This window comes from Monodelphis domestica, chromosome 4, assembly GCF_027887165.1.
Source record: "Monodelphis domestica isolate mMonDom1 chromosome 4, mMonDom1.pri, whole genome shotgun sequence".
Classification (NCBI taxonomy): domain Eukaryota; kingdom Metazoa; phylum Chordata; class Mammalia; order Didelphimorphia; family Didelphidae; genus Monodelphis; species Monodelphis domestica.
The window spans coordinates 55,381,191-55,393,492 of NC_077230.1; the positions used below are offsets into that span (position 1 = coordinate 55,381,191).

Below are 12,302 nucleotides of genomic sequence, written 5' to 3' on the forward strand. Positions count from 1 at the left end.
CAGTGCCTAAGCTGGGTCTAGAAGAGAACCAAAATTTTAAAAGATGGAAATGAGGAGAGAGAATACAATAGGATTCCAGTGATGGGAAGAAGGAGGGAAGAGTCACAGGAAAAAGAAATATGTGGAAGATATGGCAGCCTGTATAAAGGGACAAAAGTAGAATAACTTTTAATAATAAAAGTAGAATAAAAGAGAATAGTTAGTAGGACAATATGTAATAATTATTATTATAACTGCTAATAATAACAATAATGAGAAATAAATCATAAAAATAAATTGGAACCAGATGGCTAAGGGATTTAAATGCCAGAAGCATTCAGAGAGAAAAGTGAGCCACTGAAGCTTCTTGATCAGGGAAGTAATAGGGTAAGACCTGTGCTTTAGGAATATCAATTTTGCAGCTATCTGGAAGATGAATTAGAGAAAGGAAAGAAAAAGAATTCAATTCTTTTTGAGAATAGAGAATAATTAAAAGACTATTCTAGCAGTCTAGATCCATTTCTCTCCCCAACGTTCCTGTTTCTGTAAAAGGGAATCATCATCTTTCCAGTCATCCTCATCAATTCTTTATTCCTCACCTCCCATAGTCACTGTCTTGTCAGTTTAATTTCTACAAAGTATACTGTAACTATACCTTTCTCAGCAATATTACCATTCTATGTTACCATTCTCGTTCAGGTAATTTCTTCTTCTCATTTCTAAAACTAGGAAAAAAAATGCCAAAATGGCTGAATCCATAGTATGGAATATTATGAAACACATAAGCAGAATAAAAGAAAAGGACAATGCCACATCAGCTTTTTGTGAACTACAAACAATTGGAAAGAATAGAAGTCTTACAGGGATAGAAATGGAAAGCTTTTAGCTATGAGGATTGAAGATTACTAAAAAAGCAAATAAACAAGATAACCTGCTTTTAGCAGAGGAGCCATTCAAATTTCTATAAGTCAGTGAAAGAAAATGAGAATGAATTGGACAGTGAAGAAACTTTTGCTGCAAACCACAAATTCAATTGCATAATGTTAATATTACTGGAGAGTCAGCCAGTACAGATGAAGACTTGGCAGGGAAATATATCATGATGTTCTGAAGAAGATAATCAAAAGAGCAAGATACACTTATAAACATATTTTTAATCTAGAAAAAACAAACTTCTTCTGGGAAAAGAATGCATTCTAGAACTTACATTCTAAGAAAGAAAAGAACTCAATTTGCTTTTAAATTGTCTAAGGATGACCTAACACTTTTACTGTGGAGTAAAGCAGAAGGGGATTAGATGAAAAGCAATGATTGTTTACTGGTCTCAAAATCCTCATTCTCTGACAGCCTACAATTACTGATTGCTTTCCAGGTCTTTAGTGGTCAAATAAGAAAGCATGGATGACTAAAGCTATTTTCAAAGAATGGTTTCCAAGTTATTTTAGCCTAGCAGTTGAAAAATATTGCAAGGACAACAATACTGAATTTAAAGCATTACTGATTTTAGAAAATGCCCCAGGTCATCCAATTATACTTCATTCTCTGTGTTAGAATGTGAGAGCACCCAAAATCACTGATATGTGAATAAAGCTCTGGTCCACCAAATAGCATATGAATGTATTTAAAGAAAGAAAAGATAGTCAGTCCACTCTTCACTACTAAAATATTTTAATCAACATTTTTTGTCATATTATCACTGTGGCTTATCTTCAGGTATGATTTTTAATTATTTTTTTATTTTAAAAATTTATATTTTCTAAAACAACTCATCATTTTGTAATAACCTGAATCAGAAACAGTTTTGTTATCCTTTGTTTTCATATTATGTTCTTAAATAGATTCAAATTTATTTTTAAAAATTTTCATTGGGCTGGAATCTGACTATATTTCACATACAATTATAACCTCAAATAGTACAAATTTGAATACATGACCACTTCTGCACAGGTCTTGAAATTAATCTAATAATGTTTCCATCGTACTGTACTATCCTTTCTGTATTATGTTGTACAGTTTTGCTCTTTATTTTCATCTTCATCAGACACCCACAGATCAATTTTCTGACCTGCCCAAGAAGAGAATGCTGACACAAATCTCTATTGTGAGCTTTCCATAGCTGGGGATATTCACATTCCTTGTTTACTTTCTAGACCAGGAGGATTTCTCTTTCATCATTTCAAAGGGAACATACTATTGTACTCTGAAGATCCTTACAAGAGCTTTGTGCTAACTATCTTATTGTAGAAGGCCAAAAGTCAAACAATAGATTTCCCTTATCACTCTGCCAGTGCCTCTGCCACTCTGTAAGATCCCAATATTCTTACTTTTGAGGGGTATTACTCTCAAAACCTCTCATTCTGGCATATAATTACTGAATACAAACATATCCTAGCAATCTTTACATTGATTCTTTCTGACTCTAAGGTTTTTATTTAAGCACATACACAGCTAACACCCTCAGTTCCCCAAAACATGCAGCAGTCATCACATTCTTTATGTTTCATTCCACAAGAAAAAAAAAGGTGAAGAAATGTTAAGGCATGGAGTTCTTAAATACTGAATTACCAGAAAAAAATCTAGGGAAGAAAGGTTTTGAATACTAAAAATAAAAATCTATTTTTAAAAATAGGAACTCAGAAGTATTTCATTCTCCTCTCTTTCATCTCTCACCAGCCAAAGTATTGTAGTATAATTTCAGTTCTTGGTGCTGCTTTATAATTTGGCTGCAAAGCTGGTTGAATTCAAAATCTGTGCCCAGCACATTAAATATTCAAACCAGTAGGAAATAGCTAAAAAATAAGATCGATGATATCAAGCAAAAATTTAACATAAGCCTGTTAATTCTTGTTAAAGTGCGTAGCTTCAAATAGATTCATCAGTACTGGATGTTCTTTGCCACAAAAGGGGGTTAATGAGATTTATTAAGAAGTAAGCTGAACTGTGAATGCAAAGGCAGATAACATCCTCTACCCTGAAATTTACATTACACTAGTGCATTAGAAATACTTAAATTTTTCTCATATTTATAGGTAATATTTTTTAAAAATGTAAAAATACTAAGTTACCAGGTCTCACAAAGTGGACCTCAATATACTGAAATTGTATCAACTATATTACTGCTAGAGAAAGATTACATACTTAAGAAAATTTTAAAGTAAAAATCATAGTAAGTATCACAATGGATAGAATGCCAGGCCTGGAGTTAGGAGGACCTAGATTCAAATATGGCCTCAAGCATTTCCTTACTGTGTGACCCTGGGGAGGGGAGAGAAGGGGAGGGGAGGGGAGTCGAGGAGAGGGGAGGAAAAAGAGGGAAGAAGAGAGGGAGGGAGAGAGGAAGGAAGGAAGGAAGGAAGGAAGGAAGGAAGGAAGGAAGGAAGGAAGGAAGGAAGGAAGGAAGGAAGGAAGGAAGGAAGGAAGGAAGGAAGGAAGGAAGGAAGGAAGGGAGGGAGCAAGGGAGCAAGGGAGCAAGGAAGCAAGGAAAATAAAAAAATAAAAAATATTCCCCTATTTGGAAAATACTGTTATCTAAAATAATAAAGTGTGTATTAAGAATACAGTTCTATCTTACAACTGCAGAAGAGTTTTCTGGAACTGTAGAGTGAAATAAGCAGAACCAGGAGAACACTGTACACAGTAACAGAAATGTTACTGAATGATCCAGTGTGATAGACTTTGCTATTATTAGCAATACTACGATCTAGGACAATTCTAAGGGACATATGACAAAGAATGCTGTCCATCTCCAGAGAAAGAACGGTTGAAGTCAGAACGTGGATCAAAGCATATACTTTTTTACTTGTTTTGGGGTTTTCATTTCATATGATTATTCACTTACAAAAATGAACAATATGGAAAAATGCTTTGCATGATGATACATGTATAACCCAGATCAAATGGCTTGCAGCACCAGGGGGCTGGGGGTGGGGAGAGACAAATTCAATCATATACCCTGGGAATATTTAGGTGGAAATTAATTCTTATATATAATTAGTAAAAAAAAAATTAAAGAATAAAAATAAAATAAAGCATACAGAGATGATACTTCTGTTTGCATTTTTATAAATGTTCAAGGAAGTTCTAGGCAGTTAAGTGTTGCAGTGGTTAGAACTCCAAGTCTGGAATTATGAAGACCCTGAGTCCAAAATTGTCCTCAGACGCTTATTGGCTGTGTCAACCTGGACAAGTCACTTAATCCTATTTGCCTTGGTTTCCTTATCTGTAAAATGAGTTTGAAAAGGAAATGGCAAACCCAAATGGGGTCACAGAAAATTGGACATGACTCAACATCATCAACATTGCCGAGGTCCTAACCTTATCATCTCTCATACAATTAGGAAGGAAAGACAGAGTAAGCCTGAATATACCATTTTTCTTGATTTGAATAATGTATAGGTAAGATCAATTTAAATGTCATGTCTTCCTAAATGGTTTGGAGCGAACATTAAAGAACAGGATTTTCATTACCCTAGCAAGATAGCTATAGGCAAGTACAGAAGAATCTCATTTTTATCCAATTAATAGGAGCTTCAGAAAGAAGGATTTTGTAGGACTTTATAGCTCTTAAATGTAAATTGATCATTTTGTTGTTGCTGTTGAAAATAAATAATGTATTAGATGAAGAGTAGCACAGTGGAGTCATTGTAACATGTGATTTCATGCTATCGTTCCCAAAAACCCAAAAGCCAAAAAAAAAATCGTACCAGCTAGATTATCTCCTGGGAAATGGTTCCTCAATTCCCCAAAATTCAGGCATCACATATTTAAATAAAATCTGCATTATTAACATTTTCTCCATCATTTTACTAAGTCTACACAATCAACAAAACAATAAATCAAGCCCAAATTTGTAGCATTTCCGAGATGTAAATGCTCCTTCCGAAAATTGAAGTCAGATTTCTGAGCCACGCTGGCTTTAGCACATTCCTGAATTTATCTCCAGTAAGATGTTCTATTGGCATCATGAAACATGTTTTAAAAAATAATTCATTAAAGCTTGCTACCTCTCCTCCAAACTTTCTTATATTTCTTAAAGGAACCACTATTAGAGTCATCAAGATTCCTAATCTCAAAGTCACCTCTGAATCTTCCTTCTCTTTCTCATCTGATAGCCTATCCAGCTACCAAATGCTGTCAATTTTACCTCCCCTACATCTTTCAAATCTCTCCTCATCTTGCCAAACACCTTACTGTCCTAGTTTAAGGCCTCATTACCACTTACTTGGACTATCAAAATAGCCTCTCAATTGGTCTTCCTTCTTCCAGTACATTCCAACATGAACTCCACACTCCTGACAGGGGCTAATCCAAGCCTCCCACCTCTCTCCTAGAGACTTCAGAATCACCCCATGTCCCATTTCTCACAGCAGCACTCACCCTCTTGTCTTCCTGAGAAAACTAGATAGCATGACTTTCCTCATACCTTCTACTACACATCTCAAGACACATCTATATCTTTGGCCGGTTCTAGTCTTGAGAAAGAAGGAGCCTGCTCTCTTCCAAATACCCTATTTCTTTGCCTTCTTTTGCCTCTCAAATCCATACACTACATATCTACCTAATTAGTATTCCTAAGGCATGTAACTAACAATTCCATTCTCCTGCTCAAAAATCTTCAAACTGGCTTCCAACTGATTCTAACAGAAATACAAATTCCTCATCCTGTTATTTAAATCCCTCTGGAATCATACTCTCACTTGCCTTTAAAGATATTACAAATTATTCCATTCCACATACAATATGTTCCTGCCAAACTGGATTAATAGCTATCCCCAAACTTAACATTCACCTCCTTTCTCTTGAACAGGCTAGCTATCCCCCATATCTTAATGGCCTCCTTCACTGGGGCCTCTTAGAATACCCAACTTCATTTATGACTCAGCTCAGGTACTCCTTCTTAGTCTTACTCTTCCTTCTTGAGTCCTCTGATTGTTAGAATTCTCTCTATCATCATCTCATCTTGTACTCATCTGCAAATCCCTAATAGAATATAAGTTCTTAATGATAAAAAACACTTCATTTTTTGCCTTTGTATCTTTGAAGTCTCCAGATTGACTCCTTGAACAAAGATTAATTTAATAATTATTTGTTAAACTGCATTTTTGAAATCCATGAGGGATTAGGTAACCTCAAGAAGACAGCCTGTGATTAGTTCAGTTTTTCCTAAAAATAAGAATTTAAAAATTATATTTATGAGAATTAAAGATTAGGTATAAATATGACGTACATTTCCCCATAGCCACCAGTCCAGTCTAAAAACAGAAAGGTAGGAATATTCTATTCCTAACAGCACTGTTACACTTGTGAAAGAAAGGCACTTCATAGAAATAGAAAAAACTCTACTGACCTATTACACAAAGGTGTTAGGAAAGACCACACCAATTTGGAAAAAGTTATATGAATTCTTAATAAGAGAAGCTATCTTTAATAACAACTTCGTAAAGTGTCAGAAAAAAATCGGTGCTTATTGCCATTATCAGTTAAGGTGACTGCTGTCTACTAAGTTTTTAGTAAATTAATTGGTCTAAATTATGGAGGCTTCTTTACTTATACTGACTTCTTGATTATCTTGTAACGTACACATTTGTATACTAACCTTTGCCCATCATAGGTATTCAGTGAATAAATGAATGAAAAGCTCTTAAGGTTAGAGTGGTTTTGTGAGATTTAAAATAGTGAAGCCCATAAACTGTAGTGAGTTAAAATGGTGGAAGATATAAATTGTAATAGATATAAGAGAGGGTGAGTAATTTGACCACAGAAAATATGTTTCACTACAGCGTCTTGGTTTTTAAATCAAATATAAGGTGGTCGCCAGGGAAATATTCCCAATTATTCAAATACCCAAGTCAACTGGGTTTTATAGAGATTTTAATTAATAATATGAGGAATTAGAGAAAGAGTAGGAAAGGAATAATTATGAAGGGCCTCAAGCCAATATAGCCTAGACCTGAGTCTTAAGAGAGAGAATCAGTCGGTCTGTCTTTTTACACTCACCACAAGGTCTGCCTAAACAAGGATTCTAGTGACACCAGGCCAGCTCCATCTCAGCTGACTTCACCAAAAAGCCTTCCAGCCAGAGACTGTTCCAAAGGGCCTCTCTCCAGAGCCTCCAGAGGGACAGAGTCCCCTTAGAGGAGCTCCAGAGACCTCCTTAGAGATTGTCCTCCAAGAGCTTCCCTTCTCCAAGAGCCTCTCTCAAGAGATTCTTCCCAAGCAATCCTCATCAGAGATCCTCCAAAAGGATTTCTCCAAAAGGATATCCTCAAGAGATTCTGCTTTTTCTTATGTAGGGGTTTTTCTCCCATGTCACCTCCCCTAAGTCCCTACATCTACCAATCACTGTAGACGCTTTCCAAAGGACTGCCCATCTAAATTCCTGCTAAGTCGACTAATCTCCTCAGTAAGTCTGAATCAGAAAAAAATGCTGCTGTGTAGACCAATCTCCTCAGTAAGTCTGAACGAGAGAAAACACAGCTGAGTCAACTAATCTCATCAAGAGAAAACTTGCCCAACCCTTTTAGGTACCTAGCATCTCATTGTATCAATTCTAAAAACAGGCCTGGCTAAAAGAACTCCTTGCCTTATTATAAGCATGGGTCCAAGTACTTTCATTGTTTAGCAAGGAGTTTTCTCTCCTAAAGCAGTCTTAAGTATGGGTAGAGTAGGGGCCCTCCTATAGCAAGGAGTTTTCTCCCCTAAAGCAGTCTTAAGTACGGGTGGAGTAGAAGTCCTCCCATTTCTGATCCTGGCGAGTTCTCACAGTCAAAATGGGGAATGTTCCCAGTAGGGAATTTGTTCCAATTAAGAATTCCCCAATGGTGAAATTTTTAACATTCACATGTCTGAGAGATTTCAAGATTTACAGTTTTCACATTTCATTTTTATTCAACCAGTAGTTCAGATTATATGCCAAATGCCTGAGGCTTATTTAAAAAGGGGGTAGAGATAGTTCTTGGTTAATTGTTTTATGATTCTTATTTCTTAAAATAAAAACATATAGGTAATATTCCTTCCATTATCTTTATAATACCAATGAACCTCCTTGAATAAATTAAACTTCTATTCATTAAGTACAAATGCAAGCAATTGTCAAGAAATCTGATGGTTAGATAATTAATTTCTATCCTTTTGAAGCTAAAGCTAAAGAACAGTTGCACTGTATAAAAGCACTAAGGAAAAATACAATTATTAATGAATGAGTAAATACAGCATTTATTAAGCACTTACTAAGGGCAAAGCACTGTCCAAAGTGCTAGGAATACAAAGAGACAAGTAGATAAAGCTTTGTCCTCAAAGGATTATAAAAAACTAACACAAAAAAATTGCATTTTCTACTAATGAAATACCAAAATTTGAAATATTCACAACATATCAAATAATTCCCTAAGAATATCTTCAAAACAAAATCCTAATAATTAAAAGTTATGACAGGTTCAATTTTATTATTTTAACACTAGAACTTATGTGCTAATTGTTGCAAAATATATCTTAATTTACTCTGAAGTAAAACATTTTCATCTTATTTCTATTTTATTTGCTTTATGGTTAAAAAGCAAATCCTCTCTGTCAAATGACACTGTGTGATCCTTAAGATGTTCTTAAATACTGATAAATCAAGGAATTAAAGCATTACAAACACATTTATAAAAATAAAAAGATTCCTACCTATCTCAGTTCTGCTGAGTCCAATTCCATTGTAAACTCTCAAATAATTAAAGTGACAAGAATCTGAATCTTCTATGTCAAAGTCACCAAATTTGATGTGTACTCTCTCCCCTGTCTTCACGCGGATCTCCCACTCACAAACTGTGCTGTTAGGATAGGAATGTGGGTAGTTTATCGATGTAAAAGTTCCACTTTCAGGACCTAATACAGTGTGTCCACATCCATCACCTAAAAAATAGGGAAAAAAATGAACTCAATTATATATTTATATTTTTAGCTTAATAATCTATAGGTATTTGCACAAAATGTTAAGAATCTCTTTAAAAATTCTAAAAGACAGACTAAGTCCTATGAAATATATGGGTGAAATGGAAAGAAGAAAGGCAAATTAACAGCATCAAGGATGAAAGGGGGGACCTCACCTCCAATGAAGAGGAAATTAAGGCAATCATTAAAAACTACTTTGCCCAACTATATGGCAATAAATATACCAACCTAGGTGATATGGATGAATATTTACAAAAATATAAATTTCCTAGACTAACAGAAGAAGAAATAGATTTCCTAAATAATCCCATATCAGAAAAAGAAATCCAACAGGCCATCAAAGAACTTCCTAAGAAAAAATCCCCAGGGCCTGATTGATTTACCAGTGAATTCTATCAAACATTCAAAGAACAGCTAACCCCAATATTATACAAAATCTTTGACATAATAAGCAAAGAGGGAGTTCTACCAAATTCCTTTTATGACACAAACATGGTTCTGATCCCAAAGCCAGGCAGGCCAAAAACAGAGAAAGAACATTATAGACCAATCACCCTAATCAATATAGATGCAAAAATCTTAAATAGGATAATAGCAAAAAGACTCCAGCAAGTGATCAGAAGGGTCATCCACCATGATCAAGTAGGATTTATACCAGGGATGGTATATAAACCAGGCTGGTTCAATATTAGGAAAACCATCCACATAATTGACCACATCAACAAGCAAACCAACAAAAATCACACGATTATTTCATTAGACACAGAAAAAGGGCTTTGATAAAATACAACACCCATTCCTATTAAAAAACACTAGAAAGCATAGGAATAGAAGGGTCGTTCCTAAAAATAATAAACAGTATATATCTAAAACCATCAACTAATATCATCTGCAATGGGGATAAACTAGATGCATTCCCATTAAGATCAGGAGGGAAACAAGGATGCCCATTATCACCTCTGTTATTTGACATTGTACTAGAAACACTAGCAGTAGCAATTAGAGAAGAAAAAGAAATTGAAGGCATTAAAATAGGGAAAGAGGAGACTAAGTTATCACTCTTTGCAGATGACATGATGGTCTACTTAAAGAATCCTAGAGATTCAACCAAAAAGCTAATCGAAATAATCAACAACTTTAGCAAAGTTGCAGAATACAAAATAAACCCACATAAGTCATCATCATTTCTATATATCTCCAACCCAGTTCAGCAGCAAGAAAGAGAAATTCCATTCAAAGTCACCCTAGACAATATAAAATACTTAGGAATCTATCTCCCGAGACAAACACAGGAACTATATGAACACAACTACAAAACACTCTCCACACAATTAAAACTAGACCTAAACAATTGGAAAAACATTGATTGCTCATGGGTGGGACGAGCTAATATAATAAAAATGACCATCCTACCCAAACTTATCTATCTATTTAGTGCCATACCCATTGAACTACCAAAAAACTATTTTACTGAATTAGAGAAAACCATAACAAAGTTAATTTGAAGAACAAAAGATCAAGGATATCCAGGGAAATAATGAAAAAAAAATACAAAGGAAGGTGGCCTTGCAGTCCCAGAACTCAAACTATATTACAAAGCAGCGGTCATCAAAACAATTTGGTACTGGCTAAGAGACAGAAAGGAGGATCAGTGGAATAGATTTGGGGTAAAGGACCTCAGTAAGACAGTCTTTGACAAACCCAAAGACCCCAGCTTTTGGGACCCAAACCCACTATTTGATAAAAACTGATGGGAAAATTAGAAGACAGTATTGGAGAGATCAGGGTTGGATCAACATCTCACACCCTACACCAAGATAAACTCAGAATGGGTGAATGTCCTTAATATGAAGAAGGAAACTATAAGCAAATTAGGCGAACACAGATCTTTGGGAAAGGAAAGCCTTTAAAGCCAAGCAAGAGAGAGCTAGAAAAAAAAAATCACAAAATGTAAAATCAATAATTTTGATTACATCAAATTAATAAGTTTTTGTACAAACAAAACAAATGCATCCAAAATTAGAAGGGAAGCAACAAATTGGGAAACAATCTTAATTACAAAAACCTCTGACAAAGGTCTAATTACTCAAATTTATAAAGAGCTAAATCAATTATACAAAAAATCAAGCCATTCTCCAATTGATAAATGGGCAAGGACATGAATAGGCAATTTTCAGTTAAAGACATCAAAACTATTAATAAGCACATGAAAAAGTGTTCTAAATCTCTTATAATCAGAGAGATGCAAATCAAAACCACTCTGAGGTATCACCTCACACCTAGCAGATTGGCTAACATGACAGCAAAGGAAAGTAATGAATGCTGGAGGGGATGTGGCAAAGTTGGGACATTAATGCATTGCTGGTGGAGTTGTAAATTGATCCAACCATTCTGGAGGGCAATGTGGAAGTATGCCCAAAGGATGCTAAAAGTCTGTCTTGCCCTTTGATTCAGCCATAGCACTGCTGAGTCTGTACCCTAAAGAGATAATAAGGAAAAAGACTTGTACAAGAATATTCATAGCTGCTCTCTGTGGTGGCAAAAAATTGGAAAATGAGGGGATGCCCTTCAATTGGGGAATGGCTGAACAAATTGTGGTATATGTTGGTGATGGAATACTATTGTGCTCAAAGGAATAATAAAGTGGATTAATTCCATGGGAACTGGAACAACCTCAAGGAATTAATGCAGAGTGAGAGGAGCAGAACCAGGAAAACATTGTACACAGAGACTGATATACTGTGGTACAATTGAATGTAATGGACTTCTCCATTAGTGACAATGCAATGACCCTGAACAACTTGGAGGAATCTATGAGAAAAATCACTATCCATATCCAGAGGAAACACTGTGGGAGTTAAAACACTGAAGGAAAAAAAAAACTGCTTGAATACATGGATCGAAGGGATGTGGTTGAGGATGTAGAATCTAAATGAACATCCTAGTGCAAACATCAACAACATGGAAATAGGGTCTGATCAAGGTCACAAGAACCCAATGAAATTGCCTATTGGCTGCGGGAAGGGTGGGTGGAGGGGAGGAAGGGAAATAATGTGATTATTGTAACCAAAGAATAATGTTCTAAATTGACTAAATAAAATAATTCAAATGGAAAAAATAAGACAGATTATGCTACGTAGCATGCATTTAATAAATCTTCAATTCAGACATTTTATTAATTAAAAAAAAAAGAAAAGGTGATTCTAGAATTGTATATAATATTGTAGATGGTTATACTATAAAGCATAAGGGAAAAGGAGACTCATCTCCCTACTTATTGGTTGGTCAGTTGGTCTGGCTGTCTCTTATAGGTATGAGGTTTTTAAATTGTAATTATAAATTTTTAAATAAGCATTTGATCCCTTTCATTTCCTGATCTTTTAATGGTT

General features: G+C 35.1%; 1 protein-coding gene across 4 annotated transcripts in view; it reads right to left on the reverse strand.

Moving 5' to 3' along the window:
- The window catches only part of DCBLD2 (discoidin, CUB and LCCL domain containing 2), a 95,135-nt gene that overhangs the window by 63,512 nt on the left and 19,321 nt on the right, over positions 1-12,302 (reverse strand). For 3 of the 4 annotated variants that reach the window (XM_056793374.1, XM_001371195.3, XM_056793375.1), the window contains one exon: positions 8,647-8,874. The exons of the other annotated variant lie outside the window; for it this stretch is intronic. In XM_056793374.1, coding sequence (XP_056649352.1) covers positions 8,647-8,874 — 228 coding nt within the window. The remainder of the gene's footprint in view (positions 1-8,646; positions 8,875-12,302) is intronic. 4 annotated transcript variants of the gene reach the window in all.